Raw genomic sequence first — 21,896 nt, 5'->3', positions numbered from 1 at the left:
ACATGCAGGGCATAACCAGGAACAGGCAGTCTCCGCAGTTGCCTTAGGCGGTTGCATATCTGTCTGTTCTGTGAAACTGTTAAATACTGCATTAGCAGCACGAGTCTGACATGCGACAAAGTCTGTGATTGCCAGGCAGATCCCCAGAAAGAGTCTCAATGCCTCAAAGCTTGCACAAGTACAGTATAGGCAGCAATACCACCGGAGCGTTTTACATAAGTAAAACTGGGAAAAACTAAGGTTGCTGCTGGAAGAGGTGTTAGTGGGGCCAGCAGGGGGCGCTCACCCTGCGGTCCATGTGGGTCCTAATGCCCCAGTATAGTGATGGGGACACTATACTGTAAACAGGCGCCGTCCTTCGGATGAGACGTAAAATCCCCCCTCTATGAACTTCATCACTCTGCTCTCCTCCCCACTGAGAGCTGGTGTGTGGGGAGAGTACTGGAGCATCATCCAGGTGGGGCTGCACACTGGTGGTGGAGGGGATCCCCATTACCTGTAAAAGCGCTTTGAGTGGAGTGTCCAGAAAAGCGCTATATAAGTGTAAGCAATTAATAATAATAATAATATTATTATTATTATTATTATTATTATTATTATTATTATTATTATTATTATTATTATTATTATTATTAAGTGGTGAACACTGTGGTTTGTAGCCCAGTATGAAGCTTCATCTGGTACTATAAGTAAGAGTGTGAAGGTGGTTTGAGAAAGAGTGTGAAGGTGGTGTGAGAAACCAATACTGCTGATGGCATACGTGGTCAAGAAACATAAGGCCTAGACTTCCCAAAAGTTCCTCAGAGTAAACTCTTTGTACACCAGGCGGCAGGCCAATACAGGTCTTGGGAATTACCAGGTGTTAACATTGCTTCAGGAACACTTAGCACAAGCTCACCTTGACGGGATGGTGTGGGAAGGAGTTCTGCTGTATTTTGAGTAAAACTGGAAACAGAAGTCCAGAAAACTCATATAACAGCTTATACGTGGCTTTAAAAAAGACACAACATGCTAAGGACAGCACTTTCTAAAACCTTTTTAAACAGACATTTCATTTACATGATAGTGGGGTACACTATATCTTATTGGCACTAGCAACTGATTTGAAAATCCTCTAACAAAAAAGGAAGCTATACGTCAGCATACAATTACAATCTCAGAGACGAATGTTTCTCAGTCCAGTTCCACGGCTTCCATTTTTGGGACCTTTAATAAAAATTTGCTGTCAGCTCTTAAGAAACGGAATAATGTTAAATAACTGGTATGAACCCTGTGCTAAACAGTGAGTTTCAGGACTGCCCTCATTCAGGCAGAAGGAAAAACACTCTCTGGATCCAATACAGGACAGTGGCATTCCCATGTCTATTCATCATCAATTAATGACTTTTAAGATCTGGTTAGTCAGAAAATGTAGGTGGAAAATACTTAATTAGCAAGTTGTGGAAAACTGCAGAACATTTTGTGGACTAAGAAATTTGAAATAATGAACTTCAACTAGATTGTTTCAGAACTCCCAAGAACTGGGTGCAGACAAATTCCATACCAGCCAACAGATCGGTAACAAGCACCCATTAGGAAAGTTCCCAGTGGGAAAAAATCATCAGATACAGAGGACGCACAAGTCAGGACTCTGAACCACTGTCACTGGCAGTGGAATCTCCAATAACTCTGGAAACCTCCTGCTAACAATCCCTGTACCTTAACACTGGACCTAGACTCTAAAGTAACAAACCTACAAGACAGCTTTGTGACGTGTGTAAATGAATACCTTTATAAACTGAAGCTTCAAACTGCTGTGTCATACAAATGACAACGTTCAGGTGTCTGTGAAGCAGAAGTCTCTATTTCATATGCATATGGAAGTCCAGCGTGCAACCACCAGACTTAAAAATGAGTAGCTGAAGATGGTCCTTTATACCTCAAAACAAACCAGTTACTATGACACATTCTAAACAAATGATAAGACAGCAACACATGCCAATTAATTATATCTAAGTTGCAGACTAGACAACAGTTAGTTCTTTTCATGTTCTGGGTGTACAGCCAGCTTACCAAATACATGCCCTTTATCTTAATGACCAAGGACAGGCAGCATCTTCATATATGTGAGCGCAGAGCCAACGTCAAGCCACTAGACTGTATAGTTTGCAAAAATATTAAAACAGGAAATGATATTATTATCTCACTTCCCAGGTGTCTCTCTTATCTCTTCAGAACTAACTTAATAACCTGCCAATAATATGCATTGGAATGTCTTTTTTTATTCTGGATTTCAGTACAATTAAGAAAAATATAATTTATGGTAACTGCATTAACTTAAATGCCAAAATGTAAAATTGGAAAATCAGTACTAGGGGGGTCAATGCCTAGTTATTTTTATATCGGTAGCCCCAAAAATACATGGCTTTGCTCTACAAAGCAAAAATCCTGTTGCAAGAGTTTCAGAAAAAAAGCTAAGCCATTCGTTCACGAGGAGAAGATTTCTCACACCTAAAACTTTCTAAAACTTGGACTTCAGTGCTCTGGCGGCCCAACAGAGACAGACCAAGGGCTTAGCTCCTGAATTCAGAGACAAAGCATTTATTACACAGATGAATGACCTGACTATTGCTCTCTAAAGCTGTTGATTTTGGAGTCCTCAGTAGGCTTTTCTTTAAAGGGATTTAAAAGTAAATAAATGTTTAAGATAAAAGTAAATGTTTCCCAATGAGAATTTTAACTTGTAACACTTAAGTCTTAACGCTCTTCCCATTTTCCCATTATTATTCTTTGGCATGGCTTAAACCTAGCATTTTAGATCCAAAGAGTCATCTTTAAAAATAAACAAAAGAGGAACGATTTCTTGGCACAGACAACTGACGTTGATTGTATTAGCAGTTAATAAATACCCTCCCTGATGCACTTTTTAAAAAGGACGTAGAAAGACAGGTCCCGTTAGAGCTGTGTGGTGTTCTAGCAACCAATTTTCAAAGGGTTGCAGAGCTTTGATGGTCTCTGGCTGATCATATCCAGTCCCGAGCTGTGGTGTTCTTTCAGTTGTCTCTTTAACGGATAGAGACAACCAGACCTTCTATTTCCAGCAGCAACTTTACTTTTCTCCCCCTTGCCTGGAGCCCCACATCTTATCTGAAGGAAAAGTAAGACCAGACCCAGTATCAGCCGATGCTGATACTGGCCAGACTGGCTAGGAAGCCTGTTTGAACCAAATGGAAGGAGCCAAGTGGTAATTAATCGATGGCAGCACATCACGCAGGTAGGTGAGAGCATGACAATTAACAGTCTCAAACTTTCATGGTGTCGCATTGTGAGAAGTCTGTGGGTCTGTTTCTTTATCAACTCTCATCTCTCTAGAAACCGGACATAAAAAGCATCAGATGTTTCGATGAAGGATAGAAAGTTACTGCAGGTTTAAACAAGAAAAAGGGATCCAACCACGAATGACTCACATGCAATATTCATCAGTGGCCTTTACTGTAATGACCCAAACAAACTGAGTTTCAACACACTTCTTGCTTTTGCAAGGGAAACTATTTTCAAAAAATGTCTAGGCTCAGAAACAAAATCCATACGTGTATTAGTATAAATACAAAAAGCAAATTAAATTACATTTACTCACTCATGATGGTACACTGGATTATTATGTAAAGATTACTTTGGTGTTTGTTGAAGATTTGGTGTCGGTGATTAATGCTGAAAAGCAAACTTCAGATTCTTGACAAGGAATCACTGCCAAAAAAACAAACAAAACGTTTTTCAATGTAAAGTGACTGAGAAGATTCAAATATGTGCTGTAATCACACAATTTCAAGGTTTTGCACTTCCAGTATTTAAGTATAAAGCCTAATTTCTATGAACAGGCAGACATTTGGTAAGATTTGGTTTACTGATTGCCTGCATAAATTAAGACTAACACACTACTACTTAAAAAGTAGTCTAATAAATGTGAAACCTTTCTCATAAATTCAAGAAATGTTTTTTTTTCTGATGGTATTAGATAATCCTATATGTACACATTTTCATCTGTGTACATGTCAGAAATCCAAAGTTTGTGCAATGGTGTGACAACATTAGCCTAATTTTGAATGTTCATAAAACAAAAGAAAGTTTTTGATCAGTTGATTTTTTGAGCAGCTGGTGATCATGTAGTAATCCACAATGAATGTATCACTCAGGTTGATTCATATAAGTACTTAGGAGTACACATAGACAGTAACCTGTGCTGTAATACTCATGTTGAGAGTGTTCGCTCCAAAGTTCAGCAGCGCTTATGTTTCTTGCGAAGACTAAGAGTGTTTGGGGTTCAACAGGAAATAATGCTACTCTTTTACCATACTGTAATCGAGAGCATTATCAAATATGGTATAACAGTGTGGTTTGGCAATTTATCAGTTCAATTAAGATAGCAAATTACCTGTCTCATCCAAACAGCTTTGAAGGTCATGGGAGTGAAACAGCACCCCTCCCAGCCTTAATCAAACAGGCAGAAAAAATTATATCAGATCCTTCCCACATCCTCAATTCTGAATACCGACTTCTTCCTTCTGGCAAACGTTTTAGGGTTCCCAAATGTAAGTCAAGCAGATACAAACTTTCCTTTGTTCCACTATCCATTAAAGCTGTCAATGCAATGGCCAGGACAAACACAATTTCTTACCGTTACAATCCACTTGTGTGCAATATGTTTTGTAATGTGTTATAAATGTTATATGTTGTTATGTGTTGTAAATGTGCAATAGAGTGATGTGCAATGCTTGTTTTTTGGGGGGGTGGTGTGTGCATTATATTTAAATGTACAGAACTGCTGTGTCCACAAAACATTTCGCTCAGGGGACAATAAATCTCATATTATCTTATATTGTCACGAAATAAAACGACAGAAAAGATTTCAGTTCTTACTGCTTCCTGCATGCTAATTCAGACCTGTCAGAGTCAACGTTTTGTTTTCTACTAATTACAATCAAACACTGCTGAGTAAAATTACCATGTTCAAAACACAAACTTGACAAGTGAGTAATATGCCACTGACATTTTACAATGGCAATTTTCCCATGCCTGATGGACTTTAAGCACTGCTGTACAAGTGTGAAAAAGGACTGTACAGAGGGTGTTGCAAGCTATCAGATTCTCCTGTCGTTTCTGCTGCTGTTCATTGTAGAATGTCATCCCTTATGCAATAAACATAGCCAAACATTTTAAGATTTTCAAGCAGGAGGACAAATTTAAATCTAGAGCTAGCTAACATTTATCTGTCACAATGACTTTTTGTCTTTATGCAGACTCTACTTTAATTAATGGTATTATGCAGTCAGAAAATCTAAAATGTTATTTTTTGTGCTACAAATCAGGCCCATAAAGATCAACAAAAGAAAATGCCTTAAGCTGTGAACAGTAAAGATGATTTGTCATTAAACTCCATCCTTATGATCTCCAATTTGATTCTCAGAGTAACAGAAAGAAAAGAGCGATCGATTGCCTATTAAATGTAATATTCCCATGCTAAGCTACGTGCTGAAGGGGATATTGAGCTTATCTGCCTTCACAGGCCATGTCTGACCCTCTCTGGTTCACCCATTGTCATAAAATCTGACGCCAACAGAGTGTGACCCCAAGTCTAAGACAAAACAAACCGACACAGAGCCAAGTTGCATTAAGATTCTCTCCACCATGTTCTCTAACAGTATTATCAAGCTCAAATACGATTACTCCAGCTTTAAGCAAAAAAGACATCCTTTCCAAGCAGTGACCCCAGGACACTGAATTAGATATGCTGAGCACAGCTTTTAAAATTTGCTTGCAACCAAAAAAGTTTTTTTTTCTTAAAAAGCAAACTCAACACAACTATATCTCATATTGAGCTGTATATAGGTGGTCAGGAACCACTTATTTGACTTTATTTTTCCACACAGCACAGTAGTAATTCCTGAAGGAAAACTGCAACAACTAAAACACCTTATTGACACGGTTCATCCTCTCTATGTGTTTTTGTGCTAACATACAGGCTACTTGAACTTTGATTGACTGTTTCTTTCTTTGAGAAACACAATACTGTTGACTGATTGAACCTTAGTGTCCATTTGCAGATGTGGCTCATTTAATATCTTACAACCCTGGCCAGGGGCCTACATGCATGTGACACTGGTGCTCCTGTTTAGAGATGCAGGATAGTGACAGGTGAGCTGTGTGGCAGCACCGAAGAAAGGCAAGATTTGGGCTTACACTCTATGCCTTCTGCATGTCTGTCAGCAATTTAGATTTTTATAACCATGGTATTTTGGAAACCGTTTCATGTGAGCACAGAGAGGGACTCCGCTAGCAATATTTATTATAGACACATCCACTAAGGAATCTCGTTATGTCTTAGATCACAACCCCAGTCTGCACATGGGGAGAATTGGCCCAACAAGCCTGTTATCTCTTGACCCCTTGCACGTTTTGCAGTGACACACCAGATTTAGTGACAACTCGAGGAGAGGAATCCTTCACTGACATCACCACCAGCCCCTAAGCCCCCACAAAGTTGCCATCGATTTGCTGGGACCTGATATAGCCCTGAAAATCGACTATAATTCCAGCAGGACTGAGCTAAAGAAGGTGCAGCCTGTGTAGCCATTCACAACTGGACAGTGCACAGGTCCCCAACTCCAATATTGAAACAAAAAAATAAAGACACAAGAACAGTCACAAACGTGATGGTCTTTTAGCCCGATTGGTAATTCATTGATCCAATCTCATCCAGCCATTTCTTGAAAGAAGCTAGGGTACTGGCTTCAGCCAAATGTCTGGGTAGCTCGTTTCTTTCTCCCACCACCCAATGAGGTCAATGAGGAGAGACCTAGAAATCATATCAGTTCCTACTGAATCAAGGGACTCATTCAATAGTCAATCAGAGCTTGACTTTCTCATGGAAAGAAAAAGAAAAAAAGAGAAGAAACAATTGTGTGTCTGAACCATTTCTACTGCATACAAGTGGAAATAAGGATAAAAATTTCCCCATAGACACAAGTAAATTCAGGATGGAGTGGGTTAATCTCTGTTAAGGAGGAAACTGGAAATTGCTCTGAGCAAGCAGGTTCATGAAAGGCAGCCATGCAGACTTCTGACTACAGAAGGAAAGAGATTAATGGTCACAGATCCGCCCATGAAGTTTTAATGCAGATGTCATGACTGGGAATTCCACATTTTATGAATACAGGAGTGTAGACCAACGGTGTCATAGCTGATATAAGACTTCAAGTATCTCTATTCAATTGTCTCAAACAGCCATTTCTAGTCCTCAGCAATGCTGGTTCACATTTGCACAGCTTGATATACAGCAGTGTCTACAGAGGTGATCTAAACCGTCCCAGGAAGGAGACAGGGGCAGTGGACATTACATGGCACTGCTCACATATCACGTGTGCAATCATCTGATACTGGGCTTTGTGTACAGTAAAGCCTCGCTCGATCTACCATGTGAACCCCAGTGACAAGACAACTGAAGGGGCTTGATGGCGAGAGCTCAAGTCCCTGCCGGAAGCTTGCCTTTATCAAGGAGACAGAAACATGCCAGTGCGAGATGAAAATACAAGCTCTGCAGCACATCCTAACAGAGGTTCTCCACCACACTGCAGGCCACAAGCTACAGTAATATCGCCCCTTTCTCCCCCTCAGAGCCTCGTGATTCGGTACTGACTGTGATAGCCTCGATCTCTTTACAGAGCCCAGAGGACCGGAGAAGAAGGCTGTCACACATGGCTCACGTCCAGATGAATGATATCGGCACTGAACAAATCGCCGTGACCTAGAGGCTGAAGGGGGCAATAAATCACAACGCAGTGTGGAGAGGAAGAGCAGCGCTGACTGGGGGCCCTTCCGGCCAGTCAGACTCCTTGCCTCTGATGCTGCTTGCCGAAAACGAAGAGGATTTAAATCTGGTGTGGCTTCCCTCTTGCCATTCCGCTCAAGGACTTCCTTTTGTTTGGCATCAGCGAGACGCAGCTCCCCGGACACAGCTTACCCTGAACAAATGCAATCTTTCACAACTCTGTCAGCATGCGGCATTTCTGCTTTTTTACATCTCTTTGTCTCCTTCCTCGTTACGGCCAGCGGAAGGAAGATGCCATGAATCAAAAGACCTATAAAGGTGTTACACGTGCCGCAGTGCCGTGCTAAAGCAGAATAGGTGTCAAGCTGTAAATGCCATTATGGTAGCTTATAACAAGGAACCCAAGCACGCTTGTTATTTGCAGTGCACCTTTAATTACACAGCACTGCCTGCATAATCAGTTCTGCTTGACAAACGGACTGCACCTTATTTCTATCTATCCCTCTGCAACTCGCATGCATACCTGCTCACTTCTTAACCTTGCACAGGCTTCTCTCCCTGTCTGTGTGCCTCATGGAGAGCAAGTTGGGGTATGCGAGAAGACAAATTCCTCATACAAAATATGGCCAATAAAGTGATCGCATCTTATCTTTGACAGGCTTAGTGATCTACAAAGCATTAGCAGTCTAAAAAGCTTCTGAACAACAATGTGGTCATTTTTCTTCCTTTACCTTTATTTAACATCTGTAAATACATAAAGATCTAAAGGTTTGTGCATTAGGTGCAAGTGTCTGCTCGTTAATTGCTTCCTCTATCAGTGCCATGTGAATTAATGATGGCAGGACAGACCCACATACTTAGTGTGCATGCGGTGCTTGGTAACTAAGTCATAAAGAGACTCAATTAAGTCAGGCAGGCTCAGTTTATTAGCATCCTATACACCTCTTCACCAAACAGACAAAGAACAAGAAGCCTGTTTCATTGCCTTTAAAACAGCCACAGACATAAAAAACGGCACACATTCGGGAGAGTGAATTTGCATGTGAAGTACTTTCTATTGGCAAGGCCCAAGAAGTTCGCTAAAGTTATGCAGCCAACCGTGTGAAAATGTTTATGCAACTGTCCAAACATTATGCAAATGTATAAACATTACATAACATATTAGACATACCAGAGGATCTAATACGCATCAGCAAAACAGCTAATGTAAGTACCCGTTTATTCCTCAATGAGCAGGTGAATTTCTCAATCCACAGGAGAAACTGCAAACCAGTTCAGGAAATTCTACCTTAATCCATTTATACAGAAAAAATGCCAAAGTAAAGGCTGCAGATAATAGCAGCCATGTCCTTACTGTGCAGTATGAGAGGGTGAGAAGTACTGTATTTCATTGCTGAATAAACAGCTTCTGTCATGAGTGGGGTAATTTTCCATGTTAGCCATCCTGCCCCAGAGGACACCAAGCCAAGAAAGAATGGGATTCAGAGAGAAATCGTTCGGGCTGAAACACCTAGCACAGGTGGCTCTTTGTGCTTCCCCTTTAGATTAAATTTTCACTGTCAAAAACATTTTTTTTCCCCTCACTATTTACGATTCAATTCAAATTCATGCCTGATTTGATGTTGCCTCATTAAACACACTGGAAGCTTGATTCTCCTTGAGATGTCTGTGCAACAAAAACGGAACAGTGCTAATTAGTGCTAATAAAAAGGGAAAATTCAGTGAACCAGGGGTCCTTTGAGAATTTGAACACTTGCATCAACAGGAAGTTGTTTTTTTAAGATTTAATTTTCTCAGAACAGGACGCCAATGTGATTGTTTTAAAAGCGATTATAGGAGCTATAAAAGCCTGGAATGAAAGTGACTTCAGAAGGGTTATATGGGAGGAAGCCCCTCAGCACATCCAGCCTGTGTGGTAGTTAGTAACTAATTGACCCAAGAAAGTGACCCAGCTGATTTTTAAAAGAAGCCAAGGTACAGTATGAGCTTCAACAGCATGGCTGGGTAGCTCGACCCACACTCCCACAACCTTTTTTTTCCCCACAAATTTGTTTACACAGCAAACTTTACGGATTGTGACTTTCACTCATTTTGCCAACTTCTTCTTCCAATTCAGTGTCACGGGGGAACTGGAGCCTATCCTGGCAAGCAGCGGACACAAGGCAGGGTAAAGCCTTCCTTGAGAGGATGCAATCCAGGGCTGACACACACGCACACCAGGGCCAATTTCCCCTGAAGCCAATGAACCTACCAGTAGGTTTTCGGACTGTGGGAGGAAACCGTGACATTTCCTTTTTTAATTCTCTTTTAAGCATTTGCTTTAAAACCAATCCAGGCCTTCTGTTCTCATTATGTTCAAAAGCCGGCTCATCTGAACTTTTTTTAAACTATTGGAAAAGTGCTGAAAAAGAATGAACAGCAATAAATATATTTCCCGCAGCTTGCACTGAAAAAGAAAATTAATATGATTGAATTAAATGATGCAAGCAGAGAGAGGCATCATCTTTCTTTTTTAGCGGTTTTAAAAGGCATCTTGAATTATTGAGTGTTCCTGCATGAGTTTTTAATACATTCTTCATCTGAGCATATTTTACTGTTAACCTATTCATCCCATCTCTGATGTGTTGGTGCTCAATAAAAGGAATCAAATTGCATTTCTCGTCTGCTTGTGAGGCTAGTATCAAGTTTCGGGCTTTATAAAGCAAAATGCTGAACTATCTGTTTTTTTGCCAATAATTAGTATTCTTTTATGTTAATGCGGACATTAACTCCGGCAGAGTAATGCACAAGCAGTGAAACTGGAAATTCCCAGTCTCTTAGTTTGTTGAGCTGTGACCTATAAACGCATTCACTGGAGGTATGAGGTGCTTAAAATAATAAAAGGATCACAAAAAATAAGAGGTCATTCTTTATGCCACAACAGACAAAAGAATCCTGCCAAAACTCAGGGGACCTTCATGGAGCCGCTGGTCAGGATTCAGGTATCAATCAGTATCAGAATCAGGTATCCAGCCTGTTCTCAAAGGAACCCAGGGTGTTGCATGCCCCTTCTTGTTAAAATGCACTTCCAAACACTTTCCACTGCACTGATTTTCAAACCAATATGGAAATTACAACATTGTATTTTTGTAACAGTTTTAAAAGGCTTTTTATCCTTTTAATTTGAACAAATTATATCAGCTGTGGTATTTGTTCAAAGGAAAGGAAATAATCAAAGTATGTGAAGATTAGACTGCAGGACTGCAATAGGGGGGACTGTGTGGGTCCCAGTGCTGTGTCACTATACTGGAAAAAGGTGCCGTCCTTCAGATGAGATGTAAAACTGACTCTCTGTGGTCAATAAAAATCCCAGGGCATTTCTCCAAAAGAGTAGGGGTGTTATCCCGGCTCCCTGGCCAAATTTCCCATTGGCCCCTACTAATCATGGCCTCCTAATAATCCCCATCTCTGAACTGGCTTCATCACTCTGTTCTCCTCCCCACTAATAGCTTATGTGTGGTGAGTGTACTGGCACACTATGGCTGCTGTCACATCAGTGTGCAGCCACACCTGGATGGTGGTGGTGCAGGGGATCCCCATTACCTGTGAAGAGCTGTGAGTGGAGTGTCCACAGAACATGGCCAATGCTATGGGCAAGCGTGCATTGAAAACTGAGGCCAAGAGGCTCTTTCTTTTTCTAAGGGTCGTAGGTGTCTGGAACCAGCTACTCAGCCATGTTGTCGAAACCGTTAGCCTGGGTTCTTTCAAGTAACAGCTGGATCAGATCCTCCGATCAATTACCTTCACCAGCAGCCGATGGCTAGTGTTGGCTGAATCAAGCGTACCCTGGGATTCATTCTTTGTATGTCTATCAGCTGCACAGCAATTTGTCTTGCCTGAGTGAACCAATGCGAGTGAAAGCAAGTTGCCACAACGTGTTTACAATGTATGTCAGCGAAATTATTTAAAATGTCTGGACAAAGAGCTCCAATTATCAAAAGAGGACAGCAATTAAGATCAAGTGTGTTGCAACAGCAAGGATGTTATTTATTGGGGCGGAGCGGTGGCTCTGTGGCTAAGGATCTGCGCCTGTGGCTGGAAGGTTGCCAGTTCAAACCCCAACTGCTCCAGGGGCGCTGTACAATGACAGACCCTGCGCTCTGACCCCCAGCTTATCTCCCTGTCTGTGTCTCATGGAGAGCAAGCTGGGGTATGCGAAAAGACAAATTCCAAATGCAAGAAATTGTATAGGGCCAATAAAGCAACATTATTATTACTGCATTTTCAGCAGAAAAACACAGAATGATTGTAGGTAAAATCCAGTGCAATCCAGCGGTTCAGAAAAAAGGACTTATTGTAACTTAGTTCACCTTCGAAGCCTCCAATTCTGTTACTGACTCACAGCATTATTGCTTAACACGCTTATATTCTGACCTTCTGATGAAATGTAAAACAGAGGCCAAGCTCTGCAGCAGTAATAGCTGATGACTATGCCACCCACGAGTCTTTAGACATCACTTTGGATAAAGGCATATTCTTTTACAATTAATAATAATAAGAGAAAAGAGAACAGAGGAACCTTACTGCCTTATGTACATGTACATTGGAATTCTAAATGCACAATTGGAAAAATTGCAAAGGGCATTATCCTGGCTGTTATAATAAGAATGTCAAAGTAGTGAATTACCAGATGAAAGAAATAGGTCTATAACAATTCTCTGCAGTAAAGTCAGAACTTTATAAAGGAAGCTGGTAACAGCTGCATTTGAAGGATAGTTTAGCCTTATTCGGAAGTGGAAGAGTGTAACAGACTTCTCCAATAATCATGACCTACTTGTCACCAGGCCCCCTTCTAGCTACCTGATAGCCAGGTACAGCCGAACCTGGCCTGAGCGCAAATCCTTTCAGACGACCTCCCGTTTCTTTTCCTTGCAAGGCTGCTGTGAAGTTGTATTCCGAAAGAACCTAAAACCTCTCCAAAACCCTCCTTCCATCCTACCACCTTGAAGAATTTAGCCTCCAGCATATTTTTCATTATAATGAGTTCTATAATTCTTCATCTAGTAATGCAAACATACCTTGCTCAGGATAGTTCTCTATGTCAATGTTGTGTCTGTTTTTAGAAAATCCCTACTTTAAATAGAAAGTAATAAGACGTAAGGATGATCAGACTCTCACTGCTCATAGAAAAGACCCCTTTATCGTCCCTGACAGTGAGAAAGGAATCCCATATTGCTGAGCCAATCATTAACTAAGGAGCTAACTTATTTTACTGCACCCAAGAACTGAAGACCAGACATTAATCTGCTTTAAGCCGATCATAATTAATAACCTGCAGGAATCAGACAAGAAAAATTGAAATCCAGCTTTGCATGAAGCACTATCAAGTTTCCATATTTACAACCCTTGAGCCAAATCTCGGTCTTATTGGAAAATCCATTCATTATCACACTGGATTTTGGGAAAAGAATGCTTAAGTTGTAAAAGCTAAACTGCTGTGTCCCATTGCAGGTACCGTGATAATATTACGATTCAACCTGCATACCAATGATGCTGTCTGTAATAGCACATCAGCACTGGGATTCTGCTGAGCAATCCACACTGCGGTTAGCAGTGATGACTCTTTTTCGAGTTATTTAAGAGCTAGTTTTGAGTTATTCTGCTGAGTCACATGCTAACACATGGCAATGACTTCTTGCTCTCATTAGCTTTTCATGCTATGGCAGGAGGTGTGAACAGAGTACTTGCAATGTGCAATGCTACATTTTAAAACTACCATTGTGAGCCCACTATCTCTGACTCCAGCACACTTGGATAACTTAAAAGTGCCTAATCCTGCCCCACATACATTTCGAAGGCAGGCCTTAGAGATACCGACAAGAGCAGGCAAGCTTCGCATACAGAGACAACCATGGTCTTGACTCCAGCTGTGAGGCAGCAGGATAAACCACCAAGCCAACAAGTCTCACTTCTGGCTCTGGAAAGTAAAACACTGATGCTTGTGTGGACTGTATAAATCTCAACAACTAAGAGAGTTTGGAGACACTGTAAGTGATGGTTGTAATAAACTGAAGTCAGTACCAATGTGGCAGCATAGATGGTTTCACACTGATATTTAGGAAACCTCAGCTCGATTTCCACCTAAACCACTTCCCAAATAAAAGGCGACTTCCTGACTTTTTGCTCGGAGCTGATCCTATAGCACAGACACAATGGTAACAGGTGGAGCCTGAAAAAAACAGAGGTCTGGTCTTCTTGGATGCTCCTTGACAGCCGATACAAATCTGGCTTTGTAAGAGAGTTGGTGCTCTGCGTTTAGGGGGTTTTGTAGAAGAGGTAGATTCAGGGGTTCAAAGGCTTACCCATGTGTGGCTGTACAAATGTGTGCTCTTGCAGAAGAGGCTGAAAGACACTAAATTTACTGTATGTGCAGAATGGCAAACAGTTGCTTCTGAAAAAGTCAGACACTTCTACAAGCCTGAGCACGAATTTTAGGTGATCACCAACTGAAGTGTCTCACAATGACAGAACCCACCTGCTGTCCTGCCCCTCTTGTATGTGGAGCTGCAGGACCTCATTCTGTTCTTTGGAAGCTGGATTGGGGATGGTGGAAATCATGAATATTGGAAGAAGCAAGGACCAGTTTTACCGTCTCCCATCATGAAACGCAGTCTAAAGGAAAAAAATAAGAAAATAGCTCAGGGGTTCACACAAAGCACTTACCTTTTTAATCAGTTTTCCCCTCAAGATCTTCTTGCAATCAGCCTGAACCATCAGGGAAAAGTAAAAAATAAAATTCCTATCAACTGTGGCCTATAAAACTTAAACAATACTCCTCTGTTTAAAACAGCATAAGAGTCCATCAAGTCCATATATTTTCCACAATATTTCTTTATACTGTGTGTGTACTATACAAATAAAGATACAAGTCTTAAAACCATTTTTGGAAGCTTACTACATTGGGAGTAATAAAAGCAACATCTTCATTTTGACTGATAAAAACGTGTAAGGGGGAAAAAATGTAGGGAATGACCAGTTTCTGCAAATCTTTTACATCAGAAAAACACCACCTCATCTCTGCAAGGCTTTGTGTGGAAAAAAGTCAAATGGACAGAGTGTATAACAAGACTGGATGACAAAACACAAGGGGTTATCCTCTAATCTCAAGCAATTCAGGAACAAAATGCGCCCACACCCTGCCAAGACACTGTCACTTCACATTAAGCAAACCAGAACCCATATCTGTAAATGAGGCTGACGCACTGACTGATCCCGATAAAAGTATTTGAAAAGGTCTTTCTTTCTGATTAATCTTGGCCGAACCAGGGATTTACCCAGATGTGCGCTTCTAATTGCAGATTTACACATGGAATCGTGGGTGTCGACAAGCAAGCGGCTTAGCATCTGGAAAGGGAGATAAATTTATAAAAAAATCACTGAAGATGCTTTACTGCCAAGGCAAATTGTACAGCTGGCTGCAGATGAGGAACGATCTGGCTCTGGCAAATTCTATAAAGCTTTCAGCTCTTCAGAAAATCCAGTACCTACACTGCCATCAAACTATAAAGTGCTATAAAACTTATCTGAAACTTTTTTTTTATAAGAAATGTTTAAATGTTACACACTGTGTGTTAATTGTTGTTTATAAGTTTCATAAGACAATTGCAGTCTCTAGACAAAGGGAATGATAATATAATATTTCTTGCAAGCCAAATACTGCATGATGTTATGCTACGTCTTGGGGTTGAGTTGCCCATACTATTTGACTATGATACTGTAAATCAGTTTCAGATTTTCATAATCTCTGTGATGTTCAATGTCAGACAGAACTCCACATCTTCAAAACACAGTTGGCACTTGCCCCTCATTTAGAGAGCCTCAAGTGTTTGATGTTTATATTATTTCACTATAAAACAACATTTGCATTTTTCTCAGATCTTAGGCTCCGATTCCAAAACAAAGGCAATTAAAATAATAATTACACTGATTTTAAAAAACAAATACAGTCTTCTTACAGAATACGTGACCTCATAAAAACTTATACACACAGCATAATCTCAACTAAACTTTATTAATCAATATAAGGGGCTTCTACCTAAATTAACCAAAATGGGTAAAAGATTTCATTTTAACAAACAGCACAAACTCCCACGAAGTGTCTGCAGATGTGTGGGAAGTTAGTTGCCATCTCAAAGAGTGTAAATGAGTGTATATTTCCTATTGAGAATTAAATCAGAGCAGAGGATACTGTTAATCAAACCCATCCCCTAAAGAGCTCTCGCTGATCAAGAGTTCCTGTGGGTTTTACATCTAATTATTAAACCACAGGGTATCTCTTAGCAAGGCTGCAAAGAGCTTGCAAACCTGAATTCTATAAAAAGAATTCAAGAAGATCCAACAGTAAAGTTCCTTACAAAACATTCTTTTGCCACACCTTGCAACAATCAGACAAGTGAAAAAACTAGTTGCTTCCCTCCAAATCGAAACGTCAAGTCAGAGGTATTCCATGTGAGAGAAGAAAATGTCATTCCAAGTGTTATTAAATTTTCTTAACCTCTCTGCACTTTGTAAAGTTTTGCATGTAAGTGTGTTTCAGTAGATGTATCTCCAAATCTTTAATGGGAAGCCATGTTATGAATTCACCAATAGTTTGGCATCAAAAGACCTCAATCCTTGAATACTGCTGTCTCTGTTAAAAGTCTGATCTGAACCAGTGTAGAGAGGGAAAAGTGTGTTAAACCACAGATGTGCACTAGACCCATAAATACACTCGGATACAAACAGCACGCTCATTATTAAAAAAAAACAGATCTTCAGTGCTCTTTATACCACACAAAATCAACCTCATCCAGAGTAATCTCTACAGAGCCAGATGTACCAGGAAGTGAGAAAAACATCATTACTCTTCCCAAAGACAAAAACCATCCCCGAAGGAGAACTTTTTACAAGAAGGTTACACTGTTAGTTAATGTTAATGAGCATAATAACATCTCAAGAGCTAGCAAGCATAACACCACTCCAACAGATTAAAGAAATGTGCAGAACAGACACAAATGTGGTAGTTCCTTGCTCCCGCAGTTAGTGCATTTCCCAAAAGGTGCTGCAATGACTAGGTGATCTGCGAAAAAATGATTCAAAAATAAATAAATAATAAAATAAATAAAAATCGCTCTTAATTATTCCATCAATAGCAGAACTGCAAAGGCTCATTATAGAAGCAAATAGAATTAGAAAAAAATTATGATAATCAATTGGGTTAATAGAACCAAAAATCAGTTATGCGTATGCCCAATAGCTTTTTCAGCATTACTTTCAGCAACGAGATTCTACACAAGGTATCGTGAAGCTGCACCTATGTGAATGCAGAGCTCAAAAACCTACGACCAATGCAGTCTTTGGTAAACTCCAATGATTTGCAATTCATGCAGTAAGGATATATAAGGATAATATTCAAAGACAGAGATTCTCAGTTATTGTTTAATCCTTCCTAACTATTACAGATGATCTCAAGCAATGCTCAACAAACACACGAGGGAGACAGTTAAAGTCTCCTCCCGTTTCAATGTGTGCACCTGAACCGGGGGCTTTGAAGCACAGACAGCTTTCCAGCTGAGCCCAGAACGATGCTGTTAAACTCATCTGGGAGGCGAGCCAAGTTTGAAAAAAGTTTCAATAATTTTTTTGAAGAGGACTAAACACTGTGTCAAATACTGCGATTTGGAGGCATGAACAAAATTAATGCTGCGCTTTAGGTTTTATCTTTCAAAGAGCAGACATTAAGGCTACCCTTTAGAAAAGATCACTGAATGCCAGGAGAAGAAGAGGTTTTCTAATAATTAAATAAGATGTGGTGCTGTGAGTGATAGTTCACATAACCCCTTCTGTGTCCAGGATGAGACCCTTACTAGCCTGCTGAGAGGCACATGGACATTGTGCCCACCTATCTTTTAGGGGCACGTGGGGACTTGCCTGAATTCTGATGGACCATGCACCAGACCCCATGTGCATATGTGGTCCAAATGGCATCTTCTCACACTGGGCTTTGTGTTCCTGGAAAGCTCAAGCACCTGGAGTGTGAAGACTGGTGTACTTTCCGACAGTCCATTCATAGAGCCATTGACTCATCCATCCCCCCCTCCTCCCCTATCCAGTTAAGAAACCACCATTTTTTTATTTAGCTGTGCTTCGTGCTTCAAAGCAGCAATTCTATTTCTGGCCTATTGTGTTTGAGTGGTTGCAAAATCAGTTTGATTGAAAATCTAATATTTGCATGCACGTGTTTAAGCTGTACCTGGGAAGAAATGCTTAACATGGTAATAAGCAATAAAAATGCATGATTGCTTCACTGTTTTCTGTGCTCATATATATGCAATGCTGCAAATTAATACAAGATCCTTAATTTTAACGGCACTAATGAACAATACCCGCATGGCAAAACTGTGGATTTATACTGTAATTGATTATTGTAAACAATCACAGATGGAGTTGGAGGGGTTGAAGATTTCCTTTCTTCCTGACATTTAAATTCGAAATTCATTTGACATGATATATTAAACATTCAGAAAAACCGAATCAAATCCATACTTCCTAATTACATTGGGAAGTAAGAATTGTCTCTTTTCCCTCCAAGATCAGTTTATTTATTCATTAATCCTGGTGATGCAGCGAATATGTAGTCTTTGTCACATTTTATCACAGGGGCTCAAATATTATGCAAATGATACTATTCCACGCCATTGGAATGAGGATAATAAGCTATTTAGGGATGCTTTTGGATCCTTCCATATTACAGCTATGAAAGCTTTTCATCTTCAATGTTGGCAAATTCAACCACCAGTATGAGACATTCAACTTCTGTTGTTGACTGTGCAACATTTCACTTGTGCATCTTTTCCCCTGTCAAACCAGCACACAGAACTAGAACTCTTTGGTAAAGACCCTGATGTTACTGCATCAATTTGAAAGGGAAAAGAAATGCTGAATACGATACGGCTATGTGTGTGTGTCTCAATCCCACGCTGCTACCTCTTCAGAATCCTACAGGGATTGCATACTCAGGCATTTCCTGGGGTTGTCATGTTTTCCAGTAATTAAAAGAAAAGACAGTGCTCTCCTCTGCAGAGGAAAAGCCTAATGTTAATAGAAATCTCAAATCAAAAGGAAGCATTTAGATAATTACAAATGCCCAACTATACACGATGAACTAAAAGTAGGGGTGTTACCCCGGTGTCCTGGCAAAATTTCCCATTGGCCCTTACCAATCATGGCCTCCTAATAATCCCCATCTATGAATTGGCTTCATCACTCTGCTCTCCTCCTCACTGATAACTGATAGGTGTGTGGGGAGCGTTCTGGCGCACTATGGCTGCCTTCGCATCATCCAGGTGGGGCTGCACACTGGTGGTCGTGGAGGGGATCCCCATTACTTGTAAAGGGCTTTGAGTGGAGTGTCCAGAACAGTGCTATATAAGTGTAAATAATAATAATAATAATGATAATTATTATTATTAAAACAATAATAATATTGGGTCAGTCAACAAACCATAACCACAACTCCTACTTTTTTCTGGTAGGTTAGTTGCAGTACAATTGTGGGGCTGAAAAATGTTCCATTTGGAGGTGCACATCCATGATAATCAAGGACATGCAGGCCAGCAAACTTAATGTAGTGAACAACAGAAAAAAAGGAGGTACACCAAGGGAAGTATACACTTTATACAGTGTGAAATTCAGCACAAAGAGGATTCACAAGTTGCTATTTGTGAATCCTAAGATATGTAGAGTAATACAATAAGAAGAGATAGGACGCTATCTATCACAACTTTAAGTAGCTGTAGCCTAGGTTCAGCTTGGGTTTGTCTGTCCAGGCACACTGATTCCCTAAATTTTAACCCTTTCTCTTAATTTATTTCCCTACCAAAAATTTGGTAGGTAGGTCAACCCACTAAAATATAATTAATCATAAAACCTGCTCATAAGGAGGAATTTGGTCATTTAGCTCTACACTTAAAGCTGAGGAAACAGGCTTTGTACTGTCCTTCTTAAAGCTGTCCTAACCTGGGTCCCTTGATGTGCCCGCAAGTGCTGACTAATGTTAGTTTACTGATGATAAATGCAAGCTGACTGCAAAGGGAAAACACAGTGAACATTGTACCCAAAACTTCAAGGATATACAGTACCAGTCAAAAGTTTGAGTACACCTCTTTGAAACCAGATTTTTCACGATTATCTGTGCTTTAAACTGCATAAACGTGTCTATAAACACTTAATATTTCATTAAGAACCCATTTTCTAGTCTAATCAAATGGTTATAACAACATAACAGGGCTAATGGTGAATGATGAGCCTGTTACTATGCTCCCTCTTTCTGTGGATCACAAGAGCATTTCGATCCCTTCGCCCTGCCCTTTGGGGCAGTGGGTTCGGAACCATCTGAGACCTGGACGCTTGGAGGCGTGCATATATCAGCCCAGGGGACACCCTCATCTGCAAGGGTAGTGCCTTGGATCCAGTGAAGCAGGTGGATGCTGGTCAATCACGGAAGCTGCTGCAGAATTTAGAGAGTGACAAAGTGTAAAAAGGCTATACAGTTGTGTATACTGTATATATAAAAGTATATAACAGGTCTGCTGTTGTGGCACTGCTACTTGCAGGGTGGGCTGGGGAGCAGTCTCCATTCAAAACCCCATTCCAGAGGTCTGGCCTTTTGGTGTAATTAAGCACAAGGGTCCCGAAATACTCCACTCCAACTTTCATAAACGAGTTCTGCTTTAGAGCACGGAAAGTATTTTTTTTCAGCAAGAGCAGACAGAACACTGAATGGGCTCTCGCAACAGTGCGGAAGTCTATCCACTGATATGGATCCAACTGCATCTTCTTTGATTTTTTTCAAATTAAAAGCAGAATAGGCTTTGCTTTTCAATTATTTCTTTTCCTGTTTGGTCTTTTCTTGAAAGTGTCATCAATGTGAAAATTGCCTATCATCTAGCCATCCAATCACTGAGTTTTACAGCACCTTTCACCAAGAATGCCGTCCGCCACAGGAGAAGATCATCAATAACAAATCAGAGCAAAAAAAAAATCAGGACATAAGTTCTAATTGGTCTTTGTCCATAATACACGATTAAGTTCACAATTTTCAGTCTATCGATATCATCAATATAGTAAACTGTCAGCAACTGAGTGCAAGGTGCTTGAAATGTATTGACGTCTCTTAATTGGCCATTTGATCTCAGTCTAGATCTTAGTGCTGAAGGGCTGTTAAGCTACAATTATCTGACAGGGCAAGCAGTGTGTGTGACAGTCTTGCATCCCATGATCTGCAATCATTTATCAGTGCTCATCATGAACTGAGAAACAGTCAGATGGAGTCGTCATCTTCTGCAGACCGTGTGTTTCGACAAAGCGTGCAGATTTTGAAGTTGTCCATTAAATCCATCCATGTCAAGCATGGGGTCTAAAGTTAAAATCCAAGCTACTAGCGCTGGAGTAATATCTGAAAACTTCCTTTGTGTCATCCAGGTTCTGATGGAGGTACTAGGGTCACAGAATTTCAGACTCATACCTTAACCATTACGATGCAAGTCAGAACTCATCCCCAGAATTCAGGAGAAGCAGTATGGTGTGATTTCTGAGGCATTCCTTTGGAATTCTCCAAGACTCCCAGGCCTTCGCCAACATCTGTACGGCACTTAAACCACGCAGATCACTCAGACAGGTGACAAAAGCAAACTAGAGGAATGCATCTAGTTGGCATCTGTGAAGGCAAAGCAATAAAGCTGCTAATTTTAATGCTAAATTGATTCAAATGGTCAAAACAAGCAGAGCTGGGTTTGTGTTTTTCCAGTGGTATCAATAAAACATTATATATTTTACTAGCAAGGCACCACTCTGTGGAAGATACAGGGATGTTGAAAGGGGAACATCTTTGCAAATGCCAGTATTTACAAGGGAAGCCTTTTGATACTTGGCCAGCTGCTGTAGTTTTGCACAGTCACTGAGAACACAGCCCTCTAGTGGCTGCTTAGAAGAGTATGTTAAAACACTTTATCCTCTAACCTCAACAAGCCGGAATGATCTTAGTTTCCAACCAGCAACAAGTTCCTTTTGAATG

General features: G+C 40.5%; 1 protein-coding gene across 1 annotated transcript in view; it reads right to left on the bottom strand.

The window, feature by feature from the left end:
* Positions 1-21,896, bottom strand: part of LOC148638776 (lens fiber major intrinsic protein-like) — a 90,688-nt gene that overhangs the window by 52,905 nt on the left and 15,887 nt on the right. Inside the window, exon 3 of the mRNA XM_088623214.1 lies at positions 14,319-14,455. Within this exon, the coding sequence (XP_088479340.1) occupies positions 14,319-14,361 (43 nt within the window). The 5' untranslated portion in view covers positions 14,362-14,455. The remainder of the gene's footprint in view (positions 1-14,318; positions 14,456-21,896) is intronic.

This window comes from Lepisosteus platostomus, chromosome 28, assembly GCF_059453375.1.
Source record: "Lepisosteus platostomus isolate fLepPlt1 chromosome 28, fLepPlt1.hap1, whole genome shotgun sequence".
Taxonomy (NCBI): domain Eukaryota; kingdom Metazoa; phylum Chordata; class Actinopteri; order Semionotiformes; family Lepisosteidae; genus Lepisosteus; species Lepisosteus platostomus.
This window is presented reverse-complemented; position numbering and strand designations above follow the sequence as displayed.